We start from the raw sequence: 27,126 nt of genomic DNA on the forward strand, positions 1-27,126 counted from the left end.
TGCCTGGGCCGAGCGGGAGGGGTCAAGGTGCATCAGGGTCTAGATCGGCGTGTTTAGACCGACTGGGCTGTGAGAGGGTCGCAGGAGCATAATAAGTGACATGAAGTTGGCGATAAAGCAGCTGTTCATAACAAAGGTTAGGCACAAAAGAAATGTATTATCAGTCTGCTGTCTGTCTGTCTGTCCAATCCTTCTATGTTGCCTTGTCCCACTCGTCCACCAAAAACAACCGAGGTATCACTGATGCAGCGCGGCTAGAAACAAAAGTAACAAAGACCCAAGATACAATGATGAAAAACATGCCCAGAAAATATATGGCGGAAACCAATAGCATAAAACCCACGAATAAACGCCGATCCCATACTCTCCCACCAATCTCTGTATGCATCCTCACATGCTGGTATCACTAAACGGTTGTCGTCTCCCGTATAAAAACAATAGAAAAGCAAAAACAACAAAAGAAAACAGGAGTCATCCCACATCAGCTTAGGCGGTGCCGTTGGCCTTCATAGCCTTCTGCACCTCCCCAGTCTGAGCAGCCATCTTTCCAAACTGCCACTCAGGCAGAGTGATGCCGGTCTGCTCGTTGATAGTCGTCATGAGAGGTGGCAGCATCTGGTAGATGTTGCGCATGGCCGCCGTGCCATTGGCAGCACCACCCTCACCACCAGCCTCAGCACCAGTGTTCCAGATGCTGATCTTGGGAGCCATGCCCCGGACAGCCTCAGCGTTAGCCTTGGCCAGCTCGACATAGGTACCCTTTTCAATCATCATGTACTGCAACAAGCCCTGAGGACCACCGAAAGCCTGGCTCATCTTGGCATACGCCTCCGCCATGGCCATCATACCCTCCGCAGTCTTGATGTCACCCGCAAGCCTACCCTCAGCCTGCTTCACCGCGGCATCAGTCCAAGCCTCGGCGTTCTGCCTCGTCTGGTACGCCGCCGCTTCAGTCTCAACCTTGACCTTGTAGGCGGCACCCTCTGCAAGCTGCTTCGCCTTCTCGAAGTTGGCCTTGGCGTCAGCCTCGATCTCGTACGCAGCAGCGTCGGCAGCCTGCTGCTTGGCCTCGCGCTCAATGGTGGCCTTGACGACTTCGGTCGCACGGAGACGCTGCAGCTCAGCCTCGGCGCGCTTGATCTCGACCTTGACCTTCAACTCCTCGTCCTGCGCCTCGACGCTGCGCTTGGCAGCCACGCGGGAGATCTCGACGTCGCGGTTGAGTTCGGCCTTGCGGGTGTCGAGAACGGCTTCGGCGGAGGCGCGCTCAATATCGCGCTGTGTCTTGGCGACAGCGGTCTCGGCTTGGATCTTAGAGATCTCGCGCTCTTGTTCACCCTTGCGCTTGGATTCACCGACGTTACCCTTGAGCTGGGCCTCGGCGACGTCGATACGGGCCTGGTTAGTAGCACCCTCGTGAGCCTTCCTGCTCAAACTCTCAAAGTAGATCGAGTTCGGCGCATCCTTCAGCTCCTTGACATTGGCGTTGTAAATCTTGAGACCAAACTGGTCCAACTCGCTCTTGATGTTGCGGAAAATCCTCCTCTTGAACACCTCTCTCTCGGTGAAGATCTCCTCCATCGTCATGCTGGACACCAGCACACGCGTCTCACCCTCGATAATACCCTTGACGATGTTCTCGAGGAAATCCTTGGTGCCGTCCTTCTTGGCGCCAGAATCAGCTAGGAGCATGGCGTACTTCATGAGCGAGTCCCCTTGGTCCTCGCGACCGGCAACATGGCCGTGGTTGTCATAGTCATAGACTCCGTCCTCATCATCCTCGACGGGGGAGCCAGCGCTGCCGGCGCCGGAGACACCAGGAGGAGCAGGAGACTTGCCCTTCTTGTTAGCGCCGCGCTGGTTGACGTCGGGACCGACGGTGAAGACCACTGGGAGAAGGAACTGGAGCTTCTCCTTGGTCATGGCTTGAAGGTTCATGGCGTAGTCGTGGGGCTGCACGCTGAAGCGCATGCAGCGCTGGAAGGGCCATACCCAAGCGGCCTTGGTGATTTTGACTGGGGGTGCATGTTAGCGACTGATCACCAAAACGCTTTAGTGGTCGAAAACAAACCATTCTTGACTCCCATGCCAGTGATGGCAAGGTACTCATCGGGAGCGGCAATTCTGTAGGAGGCCATCTTGATAGTGCTGGTGGTGAGATGGAGGGGTTAGATGACTGGGGAAAAGTGGCGAAAAGTTAATGGCCTTCAGTCGATTATGTATGTGTGCGCTCTCTGGGCTGAGAGCTAAGGTTTGCGAAGGATTGAGAATGAAGTGGTCACGCTGGTGGTGGATGGATCTTTGTTGCGCCACTGCCAACTGGTGTTGATGGACGACAACTGGCAATTCCACGTGGATAATATGGTGGATGATAATGAAGATATGGCTATGTTTGGAAATCGGGGTCAGCCTCTTCTTTAAGTACAACGATGCACGGCAGCAAACCAGTGAACCAGACATCTACCAGCGGCTCGCCAAGTACACACAGCCTTGCCAATACCGCCTAACGCAGGGTTCTCATTCAATAACACTGTGGATCATCTGATCTGGCATTCGGCTAACACGGCTATGCTGTCGCCACAAAGAGGTTAGCCCATTCTGCCTTGAACCTGTGGGTGTGGCTGTGTCACTGATAAGGGAAAGGGGTTTTCTCGCGGAATATTGCTCGGTAATAAGAATCTTGTCTCGGTGGCACCAATGACAGACGCAAGATGGATGCTGTTGCGAGAATGTTTGGCTGTTGACGGGTTCTGGAAGAATTCCAAGCGCTGTCTGTTACTCACTGGGGAAAATGAGGGGTGGCACCGGTGATCCTCCGGGAATATGCACTGGAACATAGCGTTTCTGGGTCGCACCACTGCTGTTGCGGGAGAGCACAACGTGCTAGATTCTCGCTTCAGAATACCAAAAGTCGTCTCGGTGTTTGAGCCCGTGGATCCTTTTAACTTGACAGCAACTCGACCGAGCATAGTTCAGGAACCGAATCGTCAATCTGGAGGCCCGATCTCTGACCGACGTGTCAGCCGCAGCAGTCAGACATCAAACCGCGATGCGCATGGGATAGGTAACCCATCTACATGCCAAGCCCCACCCCGCCTGTACCTAGTAGTTCCTGTTACGGAATACCTATTTGGCAGGTCCTTCTTCTATTTGATCAACATCGCCCCAAGCAGGAGATAGACGTCAGTTGGGATATCATGTGAGAAGAAATGACAAGGTCACAATCAGGCCGCAATTGAGCCCCGAGCCCTGAGATAGTTAACCCCGGCCCGCACACAAGATCCGCCGAGCCTGCAAGGCGCTACCTTAACCAAGTTATAGCTCAGCCACACCCGTCTCCCCACAGGCCGCCGTCATTGAACTTGGCGGGGTTACTTATCGCTATCACATTGCCCTCAAAGCCATCATTGCCAGGCACATTCTTGGACTGGAATCCGGCAAATTGTCAGCAAGGCTCAGCGACGCCTCGGTGGAAATTGCATCACAGACCACTGAAACGGGCGTTTTCGCACTGAATTCCGTTTGCACTCACGGTATCTTTTCTATCACAACTTGCAAAAGCTCAGCGGTTAGGAGGCCCACGTTCCGCTGCGGGGATACGAGCTGCCGCATTTGACCTGACACAAATCACCTCACCTCCCCTGGGTGGCTGGGCATTGAACTTTTCAGAGCATTTCCTTCTCCATCGAACTCACTGTAACCCACCACTCAAACCGACACACGAATCATACTCTCGAGCTTGACACGGGATTCAGCATTCAGCTCTGACAACACACGCAAAGATGTCCTACCTTGACGGCCTCGACGACGGCGACCTACCCCCAACCTACACCGAAGCCGTCACCACATCCCACACCGGCGGCAGCTTCACCAGCAGCCATGCCGGTCCCAGCTCCAGCACAGGCAACGATAGCGTCCTGCTACCATCCTCGCTAACAAACCCACTTACCTCTCCCCTGACCAACCATCTTCGAACCCTTCCAAGACGTCTCTATCAAGCCCAGCAGGCCCGCGCAACAGAGCAAGCCTCCCGCGAGCTAGACATCATCACCGCTCTGGTCCCTCACATCGAGCACTTCCTCTCCAATCTGGGAAACCACCCATCCCACGCCGCAGAGTTAGTCCTCGTGCCGGAAGCCGCCGTGCCGAAAGGATGGGTAATGACTGGCGCGGCGGAGCGGAGACGAGAAGGGGAAGTGGTCAAAATTGTCAAGGCCAATCTGGGGAAACTACTGAGTCAGCACACCGGCTCAACAGCCGCGACCCAATCTACAGGAAAAGGCGAGAAGTCATCGTACTCAAGAGAAGAAGACAATGACGACGGCGACAGTCCCAACGAAGACAAGCCCGAGTTTGACGAATGGGGTCGTTTCGAATGCGAGGACACAGACGGTATAGGGAACAGTGACACTTCCCAGTGGCTGTGGTTCAAAGACGAGGGAATGGCGCGCAGACTGGCGACGTATTTGAGGCCGGAGCCGAATCTGGAGAGAAAGCATGTCCAGGCTACCGTGGTGGAGAAGAAGGCGGAGAAGGGTATTTGGAAGAGCTGGGGGTCGAAGAACAAGGAGAGGGTGGGGAGTAACCCGTCGAGTCCGACTACACCAGGGACGCCAGGGACGGGAGAGAATGAGGATGCTGTCAAGATGGCTGTTAGGGCGAGGGAGATTACGTTTAGGAAGGAGAACGACTTTGGGGTGTGGGAGAGTCGGACGGGGTTCGGGATTGTTTGTAATGTGAGGATTGCTGCGAGATGATGGGGAGAGTGGCGTGTTGGGAAGGGCAGCTTTGGAGGTCATTTTGAAATGAAAGGGTGACCTTAGGGGCCACGTTTATGATTTTGTGTTCATAATTTGAATGGTTACACAGTCTGTATGTGGTTCATAGAGCATCCTGCAGGTGGTATTGTATGTTGTTGAGTCGTGGAGAATCTGCTAGAGATTCCCCTTTTGGACGGCTCAGCTTTCCCCGTTGAGTCACATCATTTGAATTGAAACGCAAGCAATCGACTTGCCATCTTTTCCTGAAGCTATCACCCGTGAGCTGGTTTGAAGTTGTCTGCGGCTGAAGTTATCAATAAAACTCGAGGGCATCAACTTTCTGCAATGTCGAGGCAAGCCACATCTACACCCTTGAAAAATGAGCTTTAGAAGAGAAACTCGAGGCAATTATGCTCTAACTGCGTGGAACAAATACCATGACCATATGGCATGCCACATCGCCTCCAGACAAGTAAATAGTAACGGATGCCAGCTCGGTGTATAGGAAGATGATGACCCAACAGCAACCACATGCGACCTCTTGCAGATAATGATCATGTTATTGGGGTAGTGTAGAGAGGTAATATTGATGACGGCGATGTTGGCAGCCAGTACTGGCTCATTCGCTACCCTGGTATCACCAACTTAAGAATATTGGAAACCCCGACTGGACAGGAATGACCGTATTTCTTCTTGGGAGTGAGGTTAAGCTATTTGTCTGGAGTGAGTTCCAAAACTTATTGATGACGGGAGTGAGAAAGGTGGTGGTTCGGCTTCTTTACTGCATGTGCTATCTTTGCCACCAGCTGTTCGTTCAGTGGCCAGCTGAGGATCCGAAGCTCGGCTCTCTCTTGCTCTCACGCAGTTGGCCATTTGGTACCGGTGCGGCAGTTGTGACCAGGTGTGCGGTGTGCACAAAGTTATCATGCTAGTTGTTGGCATTAAGTAGGTAGACTATGGTGAAACTCTTCTCTACGCGGGTTGTTCATCCTTTGCGCTAACAGCTTCTGCAACATTCGAGGTTTCCATAGCCTCCAATATAGCCTTCCGCGTCTCCGGTTACCATGGCTGAATCCCTTCCCGCGCCGTATTGCAAATCTCTCTTTGCACAACTCGTCCCACTCCCGCCTCCACCACTCCCTACTTCCTACGGGCACTTGCCCAATCCCCTCGTATTTGTCCCAGTTCCGAATAAGAGAGGCGAGAAATTTGTCAGCCGAGTCGTCTGGCGCCCTTTCACCCTTTCCAGAAACTTTATGAGTCCATGTAAGATTCCGGCGCCAAACCATAAGCTTATAAGGTTCGTAGATGCACTCTGTGTCCCCATGGTGGAAATCTCCCGGATTGGCTCGATGAACTTATACATGACCCAGCTGATGTTGTCACCATTCGTACCAATCGTCTTCTGGAAGTCCAGTCTCCTCCATACTGTTTCTTGACGCCCTTCATTCTCGTGCCCAGATCGTGGGCAAGCCTCGTCGAACCTAGGCGCATGGCTATGAGTCTCCCCGAAGATCCAGAAGTTTCCATTTGTCTTTGGTGTTAGTCCAGCGCTCACTAGAGTTGAAGCATCTACTCCTTACCCTCATACAAATTATTCCGCTCGATAAGAGTAAGTGCTTCGTTAAGATGAGAATTCAAAAGCCTGTTTTTCATCCTGAGCTTCCTTGAGGGTCCGAGCTGGCTTCTTGTTTGCATCGTTTTCTAACAAGATTTTCAACTGCTTGGCCGTCGTCTCGGGGTTGGCTGGAACTTCTGCATCGATTTGAACAGCGATGCTAGACCCCTTTCGTTTGGGGAGCATTGTGAAGGTTGACCAAATAGATTTGTTGTATGTGAAAAGGAGATAAACCTTCGCGAAAGTCGCGACGCGGATAGAATGTGTTGAGCGGCGGGCAAACCGAAACGACACTAAGCTGGACTCGGACGTCGTGGACATTGTGGGTTTTGCCACATGTGCGGTCGTCTTCAATCTCGGAAACATCGCAGAAGTTCTTGGAAGAGCATATTTCAGCCACAGATGGGAGAGGATTATGATCTACCTTGGCAAAAGCCTCGGGAGCGATTTGAAGAATTTCCTCTCAACGAAGAGCCAAAGACCCCATCTGAGTGGTGGATAATCGGATACCAGATGTACAGGCTGTTTAGAGGGAAAGAGATGTCGACAACTTCAGTATCTGAGCCTCCACCAGCGCCACTACCTCAACGGGTCTAGAATTTCCCTTAATGCAACCTTAGCTACCCAGCACAAACTGGGGGGTAAAAGTATATAATTATAAGTACGACAGTACCTAGTACGAGATTAGACCGTCTATATCAGTCGTTACAGACTAAGGAAGGTCGCCCGCCGGCTTGTTACAAAATGTCTAATTCGCGACTATACAGTCCCCAATGTTATAATAATAATACCTACTCCGAAACACTTTTAAGACTCTATAAAATCTGGCTATTAGGGAGTTACTTTATTATTAACAAACTTATACCCTCACCAAAAGTCGATAACTTATCTATATCCTATTTCACGTAGGAGTCGTAACCGTAGCATGTTGTTGCCATTCCAATAGCCTGTGGAAAAGTTTACCCCGCGATTGAAGCGGTCTGCCCTGATTTGTGAGTGGGGTGGGATTTCCACCCAGCAACCAGTATTTGTTGGACAGCCAAAGAGATACGTCATATTATTGATGATTCAGGTAGAACATGGATGCAATGACAGGGAAATGAACTTTGTTTTCGCACATCTGTTTTTATTTTTATTTTTAAAAATGACCAAAAAACCTGTTTATGGTTGAGACAGATGCCGTAGTTGTGAATTGAGGTCAACGAGTGACCAGGGGTTGAAAGATAAGCTTAATTGGCCCACTCTGGAACCGCAGCTACACACAATCAAAAAGGCTTGTTAGCTGTATCTTATCGGTATCGATAAGTAATGTCGCAGTATCCGAACATCTCGCAATCCCAAAACCAAGACAGCACATATGTAACATACATAGTTTTATCGCCGCCCATACGCGGATCCTTTGCCCGGATTTCATACGCGTGTAGAGCGTACGAGGTGGCGAGGGCTACAGGCCAGCGAAGCGTGGAGGGTTTGGCAATTGCATGACGCGATCCACTCAGGTCTGGGATGGCGTTGGAAGAAGGCAGTCATTTATGCACCTTGTGTCCGCACGTGGGTGGACGCGGACATGTGGCATTTCGTGTCTTCAGCTGAGGTGGAAATGGTGTGGTTCTGGATTTTTGTCGCTCAACATTTTTTCCCAATCCAGCTGATGTCTCCCAATCCAAGGTGGTTCGACATCTGGAGTATCACGAGCGGTAATCTGGTGTTGTGCTCAGCGAAATGGGCAGATGAATGGGAAATTTTTGAGATGGGAGATTCCCCCTGCCAAGACAAGATTCCCACCGCTCAGTTTCCGACCTTACCAATTGTAGAAGGATCCCTGCCCACAAGGGACCTTCCAGATGCGGAGAAGGGGCCAGACCAGACGGGGATTCGCGCCTGCCGACCGGGAGTGGGGTTGCAACAACAGCGACCAGCACCGCACAACAGATCCATCAGAAACAAAAATGCAGGGCCTGTCCCAGCGTCCTCCCAGCATTCTCTCCTTCTATCGGTCCTGTCAGAGGCCGGCCGACCGTCACGGCGGATCTCTCTCCTGTCCATCGCCGGTCTTGGCGCCGAACAAACGTCAATCCCGCCGTTGGATAGTTGGCAGGTGGCACGCCCCTTTTCCTTTTCCTTTCCCCAATTCCCGACTCGTCTCGTTCGTACATGTGAGGCGTACGGTATGCGCCAACGGGAGCGGAACACTGTTTGGTGGTCCGGCACAGTGGTCCCCATACCAAAAGCGAGGGCTCGCGTCGGTCCCGACCCTCCTGCTCCGCTCCTCTGTAGTTCATCGATACGGGAGCGCTCTCTGCAGAGTGCCAGTGAATGCCCAGCAGAGTGAAGGGTGTCGAGATGTTTGGTGCACTCTGCGCACTCTTGGGTAACTCGACCCACTCCCGTGGTTGCACCATCCAAGCCATTCCAAGATTTGGCCCCGTTCGCTTGCGGGACAGAGGAGATGAGACCGCGCGGTGGTTGAGCTCAGCCCCAACGCCAAGTTGCCCCAAGCTGCCCACTTGGTTTTAGCTTCAGAGCTCCTCCCATCTTCAGGGTCCTGCCCCACGTGCAGTCTAGCTCCATGGATTCACCTCCCAAGACTTTGCCTTTCCCTGTTTCCCTCGTCTCTCTTCGGCTCGTCACCCATCTCCCCTTTAGCCGCTCCTGGTGTTTAAGGAGTTGCTCCGTTATCTGGGATTCCACAAAAAGTCTCTCGTTGCACCCTGCTTTCTCGGGTTACTTCCCACCCGTTCGCTCTTTTTTCTGCCGTTCCAGGTCTCTCTCTTTCTTATTTACACTTCCGCCAGCCAGTCATCGGCCAAACCTACTAGACAAGTCAACAAATACCCCGACCCTTTTAACATCCAACATAAACCCATCATATTACCTAGAATACAGCACCCCGACAATACCATCATGTCGCGCGACAACGTCCTCTGCCCACGGGCGGTTCAGGATCTCATCGCCGACGGCCACATCATTGTCATCTACGACGAATATGTACTGAAGCTGGACTCGTGGCTGGAGAGGCATCCCGGTGGCAGTCTGGCCATTCTTCACATGGTTGGAAAGGATGCGACGGACGAGATCAATGCGTAAATATTGCCTGCTTCCGACTGGACAATGGATGCATTTGAGTGCTGACACATTGGTGGGGTGTCTACGCAGGTACCACAAACCCCCAACATTAAAGACCATGAAGGCTTTCCGTATTGGTCGCAAGCCTCCCGGCATCTGGACGAATGCAACACCACCAATTCGCGGCGGCGTCTACGTCAAGGAGCCCGAGGAGAAGCCAGTTGTGGAATCCACCATCCCCACCGACGTATCCGATGCCGAGGACTCTTCAGTTTTGGAGACGAGCTTTAGCGATCTCTCCGAGTCGCGAAGCACGGGCACAGCTCCTACTTCAGAGGATAGCTGCGGAGAGGACCTCGAGGAGACCACAATCGAGCGCATGGGCGAGACAGATGGCCAGACATTTAGATTCCGGTCTGCCAAGAAGATTTATGTTGGAAAGAAGGACCCTCTGGCATTTACTACCTGGGCCGAGAAGCAGGATGAGGCCCGCGACATCCTCGAGTATCCCTCTGTCGACCCAGCTGTGCAGCAAGACATTGTCAAGAAATACCGCGAGCTCCATGAAAAGGTCTACGAACTCAACCTCTACGACTGCCCCTACATCGAGTATGCCAAGGAGATGTGCCGCTACACCACTCTGTTCGTCGCTTCCATGACCGCTCTCTATAATCAGTGGTACTTGACATCAGCTTTCTTCCTGGGCTTGTTCTGGCATCAGATCATGTTCGTTGCGCACGATGCCGGCCATCGCGCCATCACCGGAAACTTTGTTATCGACAGTCTAATTGGCATGTTCGTCGCCGACTTTTGCTGCGGTCTTTCGATTGGTTGGTGGAAGAGCAGTCACAACGTTCACCATCTCATCACCAACATGCCCGAGCACGATCCCGATATCCAGAACGTCCCTATCTTCGCCACTTCGCCCTCTTTCTTCAGGAGCCTTCACTCGACCTACTACGACTTCACCTTCATCTGGGACGCCGCTGCTAACTTCCTTGTACCCTTCCAAAAGTACACCTACTACCCTGTCATGGGCATCGCGCGCTTCAACCTCTACCTCCTCTCGTGGCTGCATGTCCTTTCTTCCAAGGCCTCGTCCCTCGGAAGCAGCAAGGCGTGGTGGATCCGCCCCGCTGAGATCGCCATGATGTCTTGCTACTGGTACATCTTTGGTTACCTCCTCCTCTGGTGCACCCTTCCCAGTTGGCCCGTCCGAATCGGATTCGTCCTTGTCTCGCACATCGTCACCATGCCCCTCCACGTCCAAATCACCCTCTCCCACTGGGCCATGTCCACCTCTGACCTCGGCGAATCCGAATCCTTCCCCCAGCGCCAGCTGCGCACCACCATGGATGTCGACTGCCCCGCCTGGCTCGACTTCATCCACGGCGGTCTCCAGTTCCAGGCCGTCCACCACCTCTTTCCCCGTGTACCCAGACATAACCTGCGCAAGGTCCAGACCCTGGTTAAGCAATTCTGCGCCGAGACGAACATCCCATATGTTCTTCTCAGCTTCGAGGATGGTAACAAGAAGGTCCTGAACAGGTTGCAGGAGGTGGGCGACCAGGTTGAGCATTTGATCAACTGCCAGAAGTACATGGCTGCTACCGGCGAGAGCGGTTTGCATTGATGGATATGACATGAACGGCGTTTTTGTTTTTCTTTCGACACGAAAAGTTGGGAATTTCTTTAATGATGGGTTTCATGGCGATGAATATTTTCTTATTTGAGCTAGGCTTTCTTTATTTCTGACGCTCAGATTTGCATGTTAGACTTGTTGGCGTGGGCGAGGGTAAAAAATGGGGAAAAGAGGGCTTCCCAGGCCACCACGAAAGAAAACTTATATATATATATATTTGTAGTAATACGTTTTGTACATATGATGGGCATTTTTGGGAAGGGACCAAATTAGACATTGACTGTCCGGGATAACCAGTAATGCTGTATTGTTCCTCATTGCTGGGTGATTATTTTTGCTATGTAGCTGGTATACACAAGTAACCAAGAACACTAGCCTCAAAAGGCTGTGGGACAACCCATATCAGGAAAACCCTACAAAATTGGCCCAGCCAACATACCTACCTATACGATGTCTGCTTGTTAACAGTAAACATCGGTAGCAATGACTGCGTTCATTCATATCCTTATACAAATCTCACCACAAGTACTATTGATCTATCAAGTAGATACCAGGCAGCACTCTATCTTACTACCACCCAATAGAGTCTAAAGCCAACACGACTAATAGAACTCTATCCTTTCCTACCAACTCTGATATGTTCTCGTCATATCAACTCCTCTCCCCAATTGCCGGAACCGAAAAGAATATCACTTGGTCAACACAACACCAGACATATTCTCCAGATCCGTCACCGGCTTCACCACCCCCGTCCCATCATGCCCTCTCTCCACTCCATCCCTCATCTCAACCCCCTTTGCCCCCTCGCCACCAACAAAGGCATCCACAGCCCCCCTATACCGTCCCGAAAAATGCACCGCCAACGCATACGTCCACCTTGCCAAAGAGAAACCATCGGCACCGCATGCCCAACGCCGTCCCCATCCTCCCCCGGTCACTATCCGCCACAGCAGCCAACAAAGGCGGCACCACCGCACCCCCAAAAACCCCAGTAATGATCCCCGCCCCTCGTTTGGTATGCCTCCCCAACCTCCTCATCCCCAAAGCCACAATCGTAGGAAACCAAATACTCTCAAAGAACAAAACAACAAACGACATACTCATCCCCACGTTTCCCCTCTGCGTGATCGCCGGAGCGGTCAAATCCCAACACATGGTCACAAACCCCAAAAAGACTTTCCTCGCCTTCACACAAGTCATGATCCTCGCAACAGCAACATACGCCCCAGTATAACAAAACTCGGCAAACGCCGCATGAAAAAGCCTGTACTGCTTCTGAAGGACAACTCCTTTGCTACTGGCCCAATAGCATGTGGTTGCTCCTCAACATAAACTTGATACGCTTCCGTCCCCAACACCCTGCCCTTCTTCGCAGCAGCCTCCTCCTGCAGCGCCATGTCCGCGTCGGTCATCTCAGGTATCTCCGCCAGGATAAAAACACCCGCAAGGATGAAGACAAAGATGGCGATGGACATGTACACCCACTGGACATTCTGAAGCGCTCTCTCCTCGTTGTCGAAGCCGAAAAAGACGAATGAACCTATAAGGGGGGCGACGATGCCGCCTATGCCGCTGAAGGCTTGGGCTAGGTTGACGCAGTTCGGCGTGTTTTGGGGGGCCACAGACTGGAGTGAGCGTGTTAGTAAAGGGTGGCTACCTTATGGGATCAAGGGGGAAAAGAGGTACCGGTTATGTAAGGGTCTGCGGCGGTCTCTAGGGAGCCGAGGCCGTTGCCGATGATGAAGATGAAGATGCAGAAGCCGGCCGGTGAGGGAGTGGGCGATTGTAGCGGGGATGCAAAGGAGGGCGCCGAGGCCATAGAGAAAGAGCTCCCAGATGAAGGTCGCGCGGTAGCCATAGTGGCGAAGGATCCAGGCTGCATGGCCGAGGGAGGCGACGGGGTAGGCTCTGTGGGTGGGTTTGGCATCTTAGTCAGCCCGGGATTCTTTTGATGGTTGACGAGAACTACAAACCCAAAGTAAGCCGACTGCAACCCAGACGATCGTGCTTTCTGTCGAAACGAGTGGGGTCAAGCGGTCGGATCACCTCTGCGTGGAACAATAGTTTGGCATGAATTTGTGTCTTGCCATCCCTTCGATGATTGAGATTGCGAACCCGGTGAGCAGCGACATCTTTTAGTTGATTGAGATGGGGGTGTCTACTTTGTGTATACCGTCTATCTTACCCTGGTTCTGTTCTTCCACACCTTAACCGACTTTCTCTCTCCCTCACCGAGCCGATTCTTCATCCCCATCTTCCCCGTCTGGTTCAAACCTCATCACGATGGAGTAGATCGTTACTGCCACGGCATAACATCCAACGACTCCCACAGCCAACCACCCAACAACCGGCACATACGATGCAGCCGCCAACGCAATCATCAAAAAGGCCCCCATACACAGCACATCTAGCGTGTTCATCACCATATCCGCCCACCGGTAATAGAAGCTCGAGGGCGGAGGAGGTCCACCAACCTTCAGCTGATTGTAGAACGACTGATTGTAGGTAAATACACTCAGGCCCAGTGTGAGCGTGAAGAACAACCAGCTGGCTGATATCAATAGTCGAACTGTTTCCAACGAAAACTTGAAGCCGTTGTGGCTGAGGTGTGCGGGGTCGGCGATAGGCGAGACGATCAAGGCAAAGGTGATCGGGCACCCAAGCGCCGAGATAGCCATGAGAGGCTTAAGGTATTCTTGGACGCAGACGAAGAAACTTGGGTTGGTGATGATGACGGAACTCCGACTGGACGGAGAACTTGAGGAGGCTCGTGCGGTGTGGGAAGAGTTGGTGGAGGCTCTTGAGGCCGGCCTATTAGAGGCTTGGCTACGGCGTCTTTCCATGGTAAGTGATGATGTCGAAGATTGAATGGACACGATTTGAGGTTAAGAACCAAGGATGATCTTGAAAGAATGATGTTCTGATACAAGTCACACAAGCTGACGGCTGACATAATAGGACACCCGACAATTCGCAGCTCGGCATGTCTGTCTGCAGGCGACCCACGCAAGATGCCTGTCCAATAAGCGTCATCAAGTGGCTATCATCCCAACAATACCCCTCCCTCTGCCAACATGCAAGCGGGGTAAATATTTCAACTACATCTCTACTCAATTGACACCTCCTGGCATCCCCTGCGTTCAAGCAACTGTTACACACCACTACATACGAGCTGGAAGAGGTCATCGGGAATAAAATCCCCCCATATGCCATTTTATCCCACACCTGGGAAGGGAAGGAGGTCACACTTCGTGATATGGAAGAGCCTAATGCGTTCTACAATCTCAGCGACCCCCCTAATGCAGCCTAGAAGAAGATCGCAAACGCCTGCCAGATAGCACGTCGGCGATATTTCAAATACATTTGGATCGATACTTGCTGTATCGATAAGTCTAGCAGCGCCGAGCTTCAAGAGGCTATCAACTCCATGTTTCAGTGGTATGCCTATGATGAGGTTTGCTTCGTCTCCTTGAGCGATCTTGAACCGCTATCATGTCCCTATCCAGAGGAAATCGACTTTAGGAATGATTCCGCCAGGGTGAGCCAAAGCCGTTGGTTTACAAGAGGCTAGACTTTGCAAGAGCTTCTGGCGCCAGCGAAAGTGGAGTTTTACGACATGACTTAGTACTTTCGGTTTACTCGTGGGAGTCAAGCTGCAGACATTATGTCCAAGATCAAAATTAATGAGCATCTACTAAAGGAAACGGGGAAAATGGACGTCGAGGAACTGCATCACACTTTTCGGAAAGTGAGCGTAGCTCAGAGGATGTCGTGGGCGGCGGGGAGACAGACGACAAGAATCGAAGACCAAGCCTACTGCCTACTCGGGCTTTTCAACATCAATATGTCCATGTTATATGGAGAAGGCAGCAAAGCGTTCATGCGGCTTCAGCACGAGATTATGAGAGTGAACGATGACTGCACATTATTCGCCTGGCTACTTGGTCTTCCTGCGATACCAACGCGACGAGTTTCAGAGGACAGGCAGGAATTTCGCTATACTACTACTCTCCTGTCGATGCTCTCACGCGTAGCCCAGCAGACTTTCGGTCCCCGACAGGCTTATTAAGACCTTATAAAGGTGCCGAGAAATTCAGACGTCCGACCTTTTCTCCAAATCAGCAAGGCATGAGCATCAGCCTACCGCTGAAACAAGACCCAGTCTTTCACCATACGGGGTACGGAATCCTTGGCATTGAGCCTCTCAATGGGCACAGTATTATAGTTCCATTGACACGCAGGTCCTATTTTCAGCGGGAGCATGGTGATGATGACTTTTCCTGTTCACGCTGGTTGGGTCTAGTCAAAGTTCCGAGAAGCTCCATGGATGGCGCTAAATGGGCCTCAATCACCATCTGTTCCCCTTGGGTCGTTGCCAAATGGAGTTCTCCTGAGAGGGAACTCACTGAGTCGCCACTACCCATACCTACCATACGCAAAGCTCTATCTATTGATCACGGTCTGTGTGGATACCACAACCCTGATGACTTTGCTGTCAAGAAAATATTCGGATGCTTTTCCATTTCCAGTCATGTTTAGGCCCCTTCAGGCAGGGTTACCTCGCCCTATCTGGGACGCACTGGGGGGCGCCTTGTCGCACCACGACAATGTTTCCGTCGGGTGGTGGTTGAATAAAATCATGAAATCCAACCTTAAAGGACCACTCGAAGTTTGTCGTTGGGGTTTGACATCGGCTGTGCCAATTACCGAAGGCTGTTCTTGGTGAGGTTACGGGCCGGACAAAAGTTGATTCAAGGCATGATGATCTTCATCCCGGATTCGGTTCAAGGTCACGAATCTCTGCTCGGCTATCTTCAAAACGCAGTGCAAGGCAATCTGGTGGGGTACCAGTGGGTTAATGCCATTCCAGATCATCCATCCGGGGTTCAGCTTCTTACCTTTACCGACGAAGGGAGGACCCAGCAAGGACTCGTACCCAAAAGAACCGTTGTGGCAGTTCTGTTGACCTCTGGGGCATCACATGATAGATATGTATGCGCTCAAAGGAGGAGTTTGGATCAAAAGTCTAGGTGGTGAAGAGATGTGTGGATACCGGCCCCTTTTGTGGGTGTCGATGATCTTCAGGGGCTTCATTGCCTGGGGTGATTAGTAGCTTTAGGAAGACTTGTTCATAATACAAAGACTCAATTGCAATATGATTGTGTGGACAGAAGACTTCTTGTATCCGTCAGCGGCAAAAAGCCTTAATATTTACTATGTCTGTTCGATTTTGTCAGCTTCACCATGTCCTAACTTCGGTTCTGGAATGTCAAAGGTGGCGTGCGTTCGCGGGGGGCGGGTACTGTGCCCGACAACAACACGCCACCCAATCAAAACATGGCACATGCCCCACTTCCCCGACCGCCTCGGCTCGTCCCGAGACATGCGGTGAGCTTCACAGCTTCCAGAACATCATCTCTGAAAATATCATCAGCTTACAAACACTTCTTGACTTTGTTCACACCAGCTTTTAATTTTCAATTTTTACTAGTGCAAGGTAACGGCCACCCAACTCAGCAAATCCCACTTCAGCCCGGTTCATTCATCGAACTTTCTTGCCACCACCATCTCATTTTTCATCCCCAAGAACATCTCACCGCACCAGCATCAACAACCGCACATTACTACCACCACCACAATGTCCACCTTCCTCTCCCTTACTAATCCCCCCCTCCCACCCCCCCTCGCGGCTCTCTCCCGCGCCGCAACCCGTCAAGAACCTTCCTCAGGCCACAGCACCAACATCCGCCCCCTCCGCCACCGCCTCCCCCCCTCCTCCTGCCCCAACCCCCTCATCCTCCTCTCCCCCCCCTCCGACCCGCTTCCCAAGCAGAACGAGACAATCTTCCAATCCTTCGAATGGTACACGCCCCCCTCCAGCACCACCCCCAAATCCCACTGGTCCCTCCTCACCACCCTCCTCCCCTCCCTTTCCCAACTCGGCATAACAAAAATCTGGATCCCCCCCGCCTGCAAGGCAGCCGACGCGAAAAACGGAAACGGGTATGACATCTACGACCTGTGGGACCTAGGCGAGTTTGAACAGAAGGGCTCCACCCCGACAAAATGGGGGTCAAAAGCGCAACTGGAGGAGCTTTGTAGAGTGGCGGAGGGGAGGGGGGTGAAAGTTTTGTTTGATGCCGTGCTGAATCACAAAACTGGAGCGGACTACAAAGAGAGGGTCAAGGCGAAGAAGGTTGACCCCTTGGACCGGAATAGGGAACTAGATGGGGGGGAGGTGAGGGAGATTGAGAGTTGGACGGGGTTTACGTTCCCGGGGCGGGGGGGGAGGTACAGTGGTCGGGAATGGGACAGGAGACATTTTACGGGGGTGGATTGGGATGACTTGACTAGGGAAAAGGGGGTTTGGAAGCTGGGGGGGAAGGAGTGGTGTGTGGATGTGGATGAGGAGGTGGGGAATTATGACTTTTTGTGAGTTCAACATGGGCATTTGGGAAGGTAAGGGAGTGCTGATGAAGTGAACAACAGAATGTTTGCCGATATTGACCACAGACATCCGGACGTGCAGCAGGATGCTTTTGATTGGGTAAAGTGGCTGCCGACGCAGCTGAAGATTGGAGGGTTGAGGTTGGATGCGATTAAGCATTATAGCTTCCAGTTTCAGAAGAGACTGCTGAGGCATATTGACGATAATGTTGAGAAGGGAAAGGACTGGTTCATTGTTGGAGAGTACTGGAGAGAGGACTCTGAGTTCTTGGCCAAGTATATTGAGTATATGGACCACAGGATTTCGCTGTTCGATGTGCCGTTGTGCTCTAATTTGAGCAAGATATCTATGGCTGGGGAGAGAGGCGACCTAAGGGACCTGTTCAAGGATGCTTTGTGTTTGTGGAAGCCTAATAACGTTGTGGTAAGCCCTTAAACCTTCTGACAAGTGACAAAGTTTAGCTTTCGACTAACGTGTACTGCATCAGACATTCGTTGTTAATCACGACACACAGCAAGGCCAGTCCCTTGAGGTACGCTCCCGTGACATATCATGTCTTCCATAACGTTGACTAATCGTCAGCATCACAGACTCCCGTAGCCCCCTGGTTTCTACCCCACGCCTATACCCTCATCCTCCTCCGCGCCAACACCGGCGTGCCCTGCGTATTTTGGTCTGACCTCTACGGCTCCTTCGCCTCCGGCCCCTCTTCTTTCATCCCTCCCATGTCCAGCAATCCCACCCTCCTCGCTCGCCTCATCCTCATCCGCAAGTTCTACGCCTATGGCACCCAGCATGATCTCTTTTCCCACCCACACTGTGTCGGTTTCACTCGCGAGGGTCATTCCGCCCACGGTGGGGGTGCTGGGCTAGCGGCGGTGATGGGTAACCAGTGGGGCCTGTCAAAGCTGAAAATGTACGTTGGGAAACACCACAGTGGGGAGAAATGGATCGATTTCTTGAGACTGTGTCCCGGGGAGGTCATGATTGATGATGAGGGTTGGGGGGAGTTTCCTGTGTCGGGCAACAAGGGTTGCTCGGTTTGGGTCAGTGAGACAGCAGAAGGGAAGGATGAGGTTATCAACCTCAAATTGTAAGTCGGAGCCTTGATGCTCGTGGCTCCCTGGCACCCAACGCTGACCATGATAGTAATTCGGATATCTATGGCATCGAGGCCGAGATGAACAGGCGACAATCCATGTTCGAGAGAAGACAGTATGAAATCGAGAGCATGAGCCGGAGAGCCCTTGCAAGCAATCTTCCAACCGTTTAAATCTAGATATGTAGCCTGATAACCAAAATAAATATCACGTTATTCGAAAGTCAATACACTCCTCCTCATGAAACGCTTCCCCATCCATGACTCCGTGCACGTATGCTTCGCCAACGAACTGCATTGATCCATCTTCTCTCGGACGGAGGATCATTGGCACCCTGCCACCTCGAAGCAGAGCCACTTTGTCCCCAACCTCGGTGAGCTTAGGCAGGAGACAAACCCGTTTTGACGCGGTAATCCCAAGTCGCCTGCGGGGCGTATGCGTTGTATATGTCGCAAAAGCCTCAGGCAGGTCGTCATCTTCCATTTTGACAAAGGTGGTGACCGCAGCCAATGTGGTGTACGTCTTTGGTGCATATCGATCAATCCTCTTCTTCTTCAGCTTTCGAATCGAGTACACCGCCTGGAGCCATCCTTCAAAGCGGCTATCGAATACTGATGGTTCCAGCGGACAAGGCGTTGCTGTCGTAATAGTATCTCGGAAAATGGTGCGGCGGTCTTCATGCGGCTCGCCCAGCTCTGCAGCAACAAGCTCATCCCACTGCAGAAACGTTTCCCTCATTTCCACAACATTCCCAAAGATCTCGAGAATTGCCTTGGCGACATATGGCACAGCCATTCTCATTCCTTTCCACCATGCAGATATAAAATGCCGGATGGGTCTTTCGGGATCCAAATCTTCCCACCGGTCGGGAAAGCTGTCGGCTTCAGCGATCATCACAGGATCGTTTAGCATGTGGTCCAGGGACCCTTCGTTGCGGTCGTCCTGATTTGGTGGTACCTGCATCCTCCCGAGTTTGGCGATCGTGTCGATGATGTGACCGTCGAGAAGCAAGGTTGTGTCGTTGTTCTCCCATCGGGGGTTGGATCTTAGTCCTCTAGAAGCGTGAGTAGTTCGCGGTTGGCCTTTTGCGTCGTTCATCAACGGGAGCGCGAGGTTTCCAACGGAGCCCCAATCAGGAATCCAGGACGGGAGATTGGTGACTCTCGGTATCTTGTATGGGTAGCAGAACCCAAGAGCATCGAGATTGCCAGATTGTTGTAACAAGGATTTCGTCGCTTGGCGGTACACATCCTCGGCATCCAACCGATAGTCAACCTCAATACCCACATCGCGGCCTTCGCTGAATAGACCCATAAGTCCAAAGATCTTGTCCTGAGGCATCCTGCAATCACGCCAGTGGGACGAGGCGAGGTAGTGGAGGAGCTCGTCCCCGACATCTCCAGTAACGAGCTCCGACCCGGGCTGTCTCGCCTCTCTGATAGCGTTGACCAGGTTGAACGGCTCAACACCAGAGTTGGTCTTGCTCCCAGCATATATTTCGGAAAAGTCGCCAAAGCCCAATGCTGTATAGTAAGTAATGGCAACACGGAGAAGATCCCAGCCCAGCTCGTGTCTTTCCATGCACAAGCGCGCCTCCTTTGCAAGTACAATCTCCTGCAGCGTCCAAATACGAGTCCACCACGGATTCTCCAAAAAGATGATATTCCATTTGGGCTTCAGCTTTTTAATTCGGTCGTACGTCGTCCCATCTTCATCCTTTTCTTCCTGCTTTGGAATAACCTCACGGCCCTCCTCTGCGAGCTTCCGCGCCTCGTTGCCCAGGATCTCGATGGCTTCAAATAGAGGATCAATCCCCGCTAAGTGATCAAGCCATTTCCCTTGAGAATAGGTAAGCCGGTCCGTATTCAGGGCCCCCAGTAAGCAGCATGGACAGCCTAGCCAGACAAGAGTGCGGGCCGCCTTGGTGTAGATGTCGCCCATCAGCATGACTTGTCTGTTGCGCTCATCCATGTCTTCTTGGTTGATGCATGCTGCGTCCACCCACAAAATACGGGGCTTTTCGTGATATCTCAGGTGGAGGAGAGCGCTGCGGAGGTTTCTGCCAATCTGTACGGTGGCGCCGTCGATTTGGATTGGCGTTGTCTCGGCGATGTCGCCCCAAACGTAGGAGAGGGCTTCGAAGCCTTCCTCGCCATCGTCCTCTGTCCATGGGTTGTTCAGGTCCAACTCGATGAGCCGACATTCGATGTCAGCGTCGGCTCTCCCTGGAAGCAAGGTCAGAACCCGGATGGCTGACTTAGTCGTTGACGGGAGCGGAGTGTATTTGTATGAAGAGCTGGTGGATTTGTTGGTGTAACAGTATGCTTCTGGCTTAGGCGTATCCTCCGTCACGGGGTCGCTATGGTTGCAAGTGTGATCTTTAGTCGATGTTTGTGTCGGTGCTGATGGCCCAGTTTCGGTTTGGCTGGTCTGAGTGGTGGTTGACTTTGACACTGAATCATCTTCGTTGGCCCATTCTTCGAAACGCTTCCATCCGCTATGTAATTTTTTGAACATGATTGAGTTACCTCCTGAGTCGCCGCTGCCTGTTTGGCCATCAGTGCGGGGAAGTCTGCCAGTCTCTGCTGGCGGCTTCTTTCCTGAAGGAAGTCCAAATTGTGCTGCCAAGCAGGGACCTCCAAGGATTCCCTTGGCCAATGACATTTCACCTTTTCATGCACAGCACTCCTGCTGACATTTTCCCCTCTCAAAGAAAGTGATTTTAATTTCAATTGACAAGATACCACTGGCAGTCAACCGCGAGCAGCACCATATCGACATATATCTACCACCATGTCGGCAATCGCACCATCCTAACCCTTCGATTATTCCCGAGCGACGACGACGACGCTCCTTTGGAAGCGGAGTTGACCGAATTGTCTCTTGCAACTCTTCCCCATTGATTACTTTCATATGGGGAGATTGCAGAAAACCCTTCACGATCACTATCAACGGCTCATCTCTTCCGATCCCCATTGCCAGGTCGTGGACGTTCCGTGCCTCCGATCCCTCCTCGTTTTAACAAATATTGTTTTCCATTTCATCAATGTACTGAAAATGACCACCAAACTCAAATTGACTGCTCGCTCCCACCAAGCCCACCACACTGCAATATTGAGCAGCTGACATCCCAACAAGGCAACATATCAAATGTTGGTGTTGGCAACCCAGTAGAGCACCACCACTCAACCCCCAACACATGACCGATATCCCCGACATGATCAAACAAACAAGCGGCACAGCAAGCAACAAACCACCACCCCCTTACGGTCAGCCCAGGCACACGACCCGAGAGGTCGGAAACGAAAAGATGAATGGTCGCACTGCAGCTCGCGTAGCCCTCCCTCCCCACCTATCCGCAATCTTGGTCAGAATTTGTCACGTTTTGCCGGGCGGCGCTGCATGTCTACCTATCTAGCTACCGTAACGCATTCCTGTTCTAGATTGGATTCAACTTCCGATTCTCTATGCCTGTTGTTACACTGTGATGGATGATATTTTTGTGGCCGCGTTATCTGTGGAACCAAAAGGACATCCTACCCACAGGGTAGACCGGGTGGTATGTATCTATCTCTACAGTGTTAGTCTACATTGACACAATCACTAAACGCCCGAGTACCACCTCGCGTATGTCAGGACCCTAGTTCTGTCTGGGGCCCGGAAAACACATCCGCACGCGCGAATCCTGGGTAGGTCGTCATGCTCCGCAATTAGGGCTCATCTCACCTTCAACGGTCACCAGCGGCGTAGACAAATGATAAGATCGTTGCATCCGCTGATTCCGAACAACATCATTTCTCGTGGTAATTGTTCTCATTTATTTCACTACCGGAATGTGATCCGAGGAGTTTACTCAGTGTGCCAACCTGCGAGACGCAAACAACATCGCCATCAACGCACCTGTTGGAGAGTGTCGTACTGCTGCGTTACCACAGTATTCAAAGCGACTTCAGAACAATCACATTCTTGACCCATTCAACCAAGTAAAGCAAAAAGAAAAAAACATCGTTGAATCAGGGGTATTATCATGTGCAAAAAAAAAAAAAAAAAAAAAAAAAAACCACAACAAGAACTCAGCCAAATTGACCTCACTGCAAACTCCACCTCCTCACCTCCCCTACCCTCCACTTCCACATCTCCCCCGCCAGCATCTCCTGCTGCGTAGCCACAAACTCCTGCACATGGCCCAGCATAGCCTGCACAAACTTCCTATGCCCCTTCCCCCCCGACATCATATTCTCGACACTGTGCTCCATCTCCTTGATCTTGCCCAGCAGCCCCGGCGTGGTCGGTCTGTTAGGGTTCACAGTCTTCAACTGACTCACCGCGCTGGCCCCATTCCCAGGCCTCTTCTCCTTGAGAATCGCCCCTTCAATCTCCCGTAACATGCTGTAAATACTGGGGTGTAAGAAACTGCTCGCCTCGAGCTTCATGTTTTGGAGCTCGAGGTCCTTGTAGATGCGCTTGACGCTGGTTTTGTTGGTGTTCTTCTGGCGTTCGAGATAGTCCCGCATGTGAGTGAGGACCTTTTCCTTTTCTATCTTCCGTTGGGCTGGTAAGGGTGTTAGTTGCGGCGACGTGGAGGAAGGGATGAAGAGAGGAATACCATCAAGCCCGCGCGGCCCATGTGCTTGTAGACATCCCACCGGTGTCGCGAGGACAGCTTGTGTTTGCCCTGTCCAGTCCCATATCACAGTCCTAATCTCTCGCTTGAATGCTTCCTCCCATTCCAACACAAGGGCAATGTTTGCCAGCTGGAGCGAGGTCAATCGAGAGCGTGATCCCGGCTCTGTTTGCCAGGAGAATTTGGGACTGGATGAGGACGAGGAGAGACTCGCATAAGATCGTCGGGCTGCTTTGCGAACGACGGCCCTGGACGCAGCTAGTTGGCCGTCGTCGTCGACAGCTTGCCAGGTGAGGCTTGCTGGGAATAGGGTAGGGTTGATCTGGAATGCCCACATGACATTGCATTCCTGTGAGAGGAGAGATACTCGTTGCTTTCGGCCGGCGGTGCCCGGGCCAACGAGGTCGAGGACACGGATAGCCGTGGCTTCGTCGATGCCATCGCCTACTACGGGCGTCCACCACAACTCGGGGTGAAGACGCAACTCTTCCACTCTTGTCCTGATCAAAGGGGAAAGAGAACAGAGAATATTCACCCGCTCTGGTGACCAGTCGGGTGTGATACCATTTGACCCATCTCCTTTGTTGGGAGGGCAAATGCGGATGCTCTGGCAAACGGGATCTGGGGGCGGTTGGCTGGCGTCTTGCAGCATGGGGACTGCACCTGGCTAAGATCAGCAGACCACTCTGAAGCAGTGAGTGTGGACAAGAAAGCTACCTGAGTGGGTGTTGCCAGCATTCATGGGCCACCCGCTAGTGTTGGAGAATGTCGGTTCTCCTTTGTTCGGGCCTGGTGACCCAGACGCCTGCGATATCCTGTCTGTCTCTGCTGGGGACGGAGGCCAAAAGCTAGGTGAAGAAGCCATCGCGGGCGAGTTTGAAGGGATCAAAAAGGTTCCAGAGAGGGCCTGCGCCAGGTCGATCGCTGAATGAGGGTCATACCCGGCCTCAGCGTCAAGTGACCCCTGCATCAGGCGGGGCGGAGGAGCCGGCGCAAAAGGGACAGAAGCTTCGAAGAGAACGGAGGGATATTGCCATTCCAATGCTTTGTGCCTTTTGAGTCCCCAGAGAGGCAGCTGTACAAGCTTTTCATTGCTGTGGCCGTTGTGTGCAACCACTGTCGCACATGGGTGTCCAACGACCCAAACTCCAGGTTGGCAATCATGCCCCAGTTGGCATCCAGCCCCGCGTCTGCGGCGGGCGTATGGCTCGGCACGGGGGTTGTAACTTGGTAAACACCGTGTCACAGATAAGAATGGCATTTGTCCTTCCTTCAACAGACGCCGACAGCGTCAAAGATAACGCCGGCGGCTGTCGTTGGACGCTACCCTGGTCGCGCCGCAGTATATTGAGCACTGTGCCGCTGCTAGACCGCGCCCGCGCCGCAGCTCGCATGTCCCCCGGCCTGCACGACTTCTCCAGACGATTCCAGGAACCGCTTCTAGAATAGCGCCGAGAGCTGACCCCGAGAAGGATGACGGCACAGTCCAGCTTACAGAATGCCCTGTCGGATCTGCCCGCGACTTATGTATCCAACAAAGAGGGCGTCCAGAGTCCAAATGCTGCCCGCGGCCCGTCGCCATTTCCTCTCCTCAACACGCTGAAGGTCCCGGTGCTGAGAGATGGTGACAGTCACAGTCGCAGAGCTTTCGGCCATGGCGACAGCGGCTCCGGCCTCCGCCGTCGACTATGCCGACGTGCTTCGGCATCCCGAGAAGTACTACCAGGTAATCTAGATGCCCATTCCCAGCAGTTCGGCTCAGTTCTGACACCTTGTCCATAGGGATTCGACCTTGTCTGGATTATGATCTCATCAGCCTTGGTCTTTATCATGATACCATCCCTATCTCTCATATATTCCGGCCTTGGCAATCGTTCATTCGCGTTAACACTATTTCGACTTCCTCTGATCACGGCGGCTTTCGTTGGCCTTCAGTGGGCACTCTGGGGCTATCTTGTCACCTTCACCGACTCCATGCTGCCGTCGAACTGGTGGGGCGGAGAGAACCGAGCTGGTGGACTGCGAGATGTGGCAGGGCGGCCTGTTGTGGTGGGAGATGGACCCGACGAGTCTGCCGTTATTCCAGAGCTGGTGTTTGCGTTATATGAGGGTATGTTTGCTGCATTCACCGCCGCCGTGGTCTGTGGTGGAACCATGCACCGAACACGGCCGAGGCGCTTCATCATCTTCATCAGTCTTTGGTCGTTACTTGTCTATGACCCTGTTGCGAGATGGACATGGAGCAGCAAGGGGTGGCTGAGGGAACTTGGGAGTTTGGACTTTGCTGGTGGAACGCCGGTCCATATCGTCAGCGGAACGACGGTGGCTGCTTTTGCTGTCTTTTGCTCCATTGAATCGAGGGGCAACCTGCTCGACTTCCTCATCGACGCTGGCCACAAGGTTTGGCGACGAGTTCAACATCTCGCGTATGGTGTGTGGAGCATCCTGAGAATTGTCATCTTGTTGTTTACATGTGGACACCTCAGAGTCCCGGAAGGAGAGGACGCGCCAAACGAGGAGCTATCAGAACAGGGCGTGGAAAGCTTCCCGTACAATATCAACTTCGTTGTGCTTGGAACGGCATTTCTCTGGTTTGGTTGGGCTGGCTTCAATGGCGGTTCCGCTTTGGGTGGAAATTTGCGGGCGGTCTCGGCATGGACTGCCACCCATGTCTCGGCTTGTGCTGGCGGTGTCACCGGGATGCTCTGGATTTGGCTGATGAAGGGCGTGCCGGAAACCGATGTTGAGCTGGAAGGTGGCGATCCCCGGGACGAAGCTGCCAGAAATCGTGCTATGGCAAGACAGGCCTTCGATCGTATTTCGGTATTCTTCTTTTGCGATGGTGCCATTGCAGGACTGGTGGCGATCACGCCGGCAGCGGGTTATGTGAGTTCGCCTAACGCTTCAAGTGTGCCCTGTGTCTAACATGTTCAGGTTCCCGTCTGGAGCGCTCCAGTGTTTGGTGTTGTTGGTGCCCTTTGCGTCAACTTCCTGAAAAAAGAAGCCGAAATATTCCTTCGACATGACCCTTTGCAAATCTTTGCCGTGCATGCCGGCGGCGGTGTTGTCGGCATGGTTCTCACTGCTCTTTTTGTCGAGTAAGCATCTGCCTTCCGAGGTGCTCACCTTGATACTGACCTCTCCTAGCTCAACAACAATTGGCCTTGATGGTCATTCGACCATCCCGCACCCCGAGTACAGCACTGCGCAACGTGTGGGCTACCAGCTCGCCGATGTCTCTGCGGGCATGGGATATACCTTTTTCATGACACTTGGAATTTTGTACCTGATGAAGTTGGTCGCTTTCATGTTTGGGAAGTCTTCTTGGAGCCAAACAGGGGTGTATAGCGACTCGAACAGATTGGAGGACAACTTCCAAGCCGTGGTTCAACAGCAATGGCGCGGTGATTTGGATCCTGAGGGGCGGCCGTTCGGAAGGCTCGTCGCCCCATCGCTGCCCCCGGTGCCCTCAAGGCCTTTAAGAGATGATGATATTCACTTGGAGCATCTCAAAAACCTGCCAAGTCCACCGAGGAGTGCGACTTCAGGTGCGCAAGTGCCTCCATGGGGCATGATGCCGGAGTTGCCAGGGAGCCAGGGAATGCCGCCATGGCCGAGTTTACCGAGTCAGGGATTGCAGCCGCGCACGTAAATGAATCAAAATAAAAGTAGTCTAATTTGAGAATTGGGAGTTATGGGAGGTCCAGTGCACGATTTCTTTGAGATTCTCTGTGGCATGTTTGATCGAAAAGTTAAAGTCGTGAAGTCAGGCAAGCGATCAGCCAATCATCGAACGGGATCTTATCAGCAACTGAAAGGTCGGTCTTCCTCATGCTCTTGTGAAACAGCAATAGATATTCTTTTCTTT

The 27,126-nt window shown here is 52.4% G+C and overlaps 10 protein-coding genes across 10 annotated transcripts; 4 read left to right on the top strand and 6 right to left on the bottom strand.

Moving 5' to 3' along the window:
• Positions 1-75: 75 nt before the first annotated feature.
• Positions 76-3,226, bottom strand: QC763_500230 (uncharacterized protein). The gene is given in 3 exon segments (XM_062912634.1): positions 76-2,015; positions 2,072-2,546; positions 2,563-3,226. 2 exon segments carry the CDS (start codon positions 2,136-2,138, stop codon positions 487-489), a joined length of 1,596 nt encoding a protein of 531 aa, XP_062764033.1. The 5' UTR covers positions 2,139-2,546; positions 2,563-3,226; the 3' UTR covers positions 76-486.
• Positions 3,227-3,782: 556 nt separating this feature from the next.
• QC763_500220 (uncharacterized protein) lies at positions 3,783-4,757 on the top strand (the record flags this gene model as incomplete). Its single annotated transcript, XM_062912633.1, has 1 exon — positions 3,783-4,757. One exon carries the CDS (start codon positions 3,783-3,785, stop codon positions 4,755-4,757), a length of 975 nt encoding a protein of 324 aa, XP_062764034.1.
• A 3,674-nt stretch (positions 4,758-8,431) lies between these two features.
• Positions 8,432-11,472, top strand: QC763_500210 (uncharacterized protein). The gene is made up of 2 exons (XM_062912632.1): positions 8,432-9,461; positions 9,535-11,472. The coding sequence occupies exons 1-2, from the start codon at positions 9,283-9,285 to the stop codon at positions 11,075-11,077; spliced, it is 1,722 nt and encodes a 573-aa protein (XP_062764035.1). The 5' UTR covers positions 8,432-9,282; the 3' UTR covers positions 11,078-11,472.
• Positions 11,473-11,920: 448 nt separating this feature from the next.
• QC763_0082110 (uncharacterized protein) lies at positions 11,921-12,944 on the bottom strand (the record flags this gene model as incomplete). Its single annotated transcript, XM_062906121.1, has 3 exons — positions 11,921-12,350; positions 12,371-12,671; positions 12,773-12,944. The coding sequence occupies 3 exons, from the start codon at positions 12,942-12,944 to the stop codon at positions 11,921-11,923; spliced, it is 903 nt and encodes a 300-aa protein (XP_062764036.1).
• A 370-nt stretch (positions 12,945-13,314) lies between these two features.
• On the bottom strand, positions 13,315-13,929 carry QC763_0082120 (uncharacterized protein; the record flags this gene model as incomplete). The annotated part of the gene is given in 2 exon segments (XM_062906122.1): positions 13,315-13,581; positions 13,600-13,929. 2 exon segments carry the CDS (start codon positions 13,927-13,929, stop codon positions 13,315-13,317), a joined length of 597 nt encoding a protein of 198 aa, XP_062764037.1.
• A 2,563-nt stretch (positions 13,930-16,492) lies between these two features.
• QC763_500180 (uncharacterized protein) lies at positions 16,493-18,840 on the top strand. The gene is made up of 5 exons (XM_062912631.1): positions 16,493-17,518; positions 17,576-17,957; positions 18,022-18,066; positions 18,125-18,627; positions 18,684-18,840. The coding sequence occupies exons 1-5, from the start codon at positions 16,725-16,727 to the stop codon at positions 18,805-18,807; spliced, it is 1,848 nt and encodes a 615-aa protein (XP_062764038.1). The 5' UTR covers positions 16,493-16,724; the 3' UTR covers positions 18,808-18,840.
• A 1-nt stretch (position 18,841) lies between these two features.
• QC763_500170 (uncharacterized protein) lies at positions 18,842-21,298 on the bottom strand (the record flags this gene model as incomplete). Its single annotated transcript, XM_062912630.1, has 1 exon — positions 18,842-21,298. One exon carries the CDS (start codon positions 21,296-21,298, stop codon positions 18,842-18,844), a length of 2,457 nt encoding a protein of 818 aa, XP_062764039.1.
• A 1,424-nt stretch (positions 21,299-22,722) lies between these two features.
• Positions 22,723-23,910, bottom strand: QC763_500165 (uncharacterized protein; the record flags this gene model as incomplete). Its single annotated transcript, XM_062912629.1, has 2 exons — positions 22,723-23,186; positions 23,241-23,910. The coding sequence occupies 2 exons, from the start codon at positions 23,908-23,910 to the stop codon at positions 22,723-22,725; spliced, it is 1,134 nt and encodes a 377-aa protein (XP_062764040.1).
• A 583-nt stretch (positions 23,911-24,493) lies between these two features.
• On the top strand, positions 24,494-27,044 carry QC763_0082160 (uncharacterized protein). The gene is made up of 4 exons (XM_062906123.1): positions 24,494-24,984; positions 25,041-26,144; positions 26,193-26,356; positions 26,406-27,044. Exons 1-4 carry the CDS (start codon positions 24,880-24,882, stop codon positions 26,908-26,910), a joined length of 1,878 nt encoding a protein of 625 aa, XP_062764041.1. The 5' UTR covers positions 24,494-24,879; the 3' UTR covers positions 26,911-27,044.
• Positions 26,163-26,567, bottom strand: QC763_0082170 (uncharacterized protein; the record flags this gene model as incomplete). Its single annotated transcript, XM_062906124.1, has 2 exons — positions 26,163-26,345; positions 26,517-26,567. 2 exons carry the CDS (start codon positions 26,565-26,567, stop codon positions 26,163-26,165), a joined length of 234 nt encoding a protein of 77 aa, XP_062764042.1.
• Positions 27,045-27,126: the final 82 nt, after the last annotated feature.

Source organism: Podospora pseudopauciseta (assembly GCF_035222475.1).
Source record: "Podospora pseudopauciseta strain CBS 411.78 chromosome 5 map unlocalized CBS411.78m_5.2, whole genome shotgun sequence".
Taxonomy (NCBI): domain Eukaryota; kingdom Fungi; phylum Ascomycota; class Sordariomycetes; order Sordariales; family Podosporaceae; genus Podospora; species Podospora pseudopauciseta.

Excerpts from the sequence above, each read along its gene's own strand:
- QC763_500230 (XM_062912634.1), bottom strand. The coding sequence starts at position 2,138 with ATGGCCTCCTACAGAATTGCCGCTCCCGATGAGTACCTTGCCATCACT. Across the intron at positions 2,016-2,071 it reads TGGCATGGGAGTCAAGAATG|TCAAAATCACCAAGGCCGCT; the intron begins GTTTGTTTTCGA and ends ATGCACCCCCAG.
- QC763_500180 (XM_062912631.1), top strand. The coding sequence starts at position 16,725 with ATGTCCACCTTCCTCTCCCTTACTAATCCCCCCCTCCCACCCCCCCTC. Across the intron at positions 17,519-17,575 it reads GTGGGGAATTATGACTTTTT|AATGTTTGCCGATATTGACC; the intron begins GTGAGTTCAACA and ends AGTGAACAACAG. Across the intron at positions 17,958-18,021 it reads GGAAGCCTAATAACGTTGTG|ACATTCGTTGTTAATCACGA; the intron begins GTAAGCCCTTAA and ends GTACTGCATCAG.
- QC763_0082160 (XM_062906123.1), top strand. The coding sequence starts at position 24,880 with ATGGTGACAGTCACAGTCGCAGAGCTTTCGGCCATGGCGACAGCGGCT. Across the intron at positions 26,145-26,192 it reads TCACGCCGGCAGCGGGTTAT|GTTCCCGTCTGGAGCGCTCC; the intron begins GTGAGTTCGCCT and ends TAACATGTTCAG. Across the intron at positions 26,357-26,405 it reads CTCACTGCTCTTTTTGTCGA|CTCAACAACAATTGGCCTTG; the intron begins GTAAGCATCTGC and ends GACCTCTCCTAG.
- QC763_500210 (XM_062912632.1), top strand. The coding sequence starts at position 9,283 with ATGTCGCGCGACAACGTCCTCTGCCCACGGGCGGTTCAGGATCTCATC. Across the intron at positions 9,462-9,534 it reads GCGACGGACGAGATCAATGC|GTACCACAAACCCCCAACAT; the intron begins GTAAATATTGCC and ends GTGTCTACGCAG.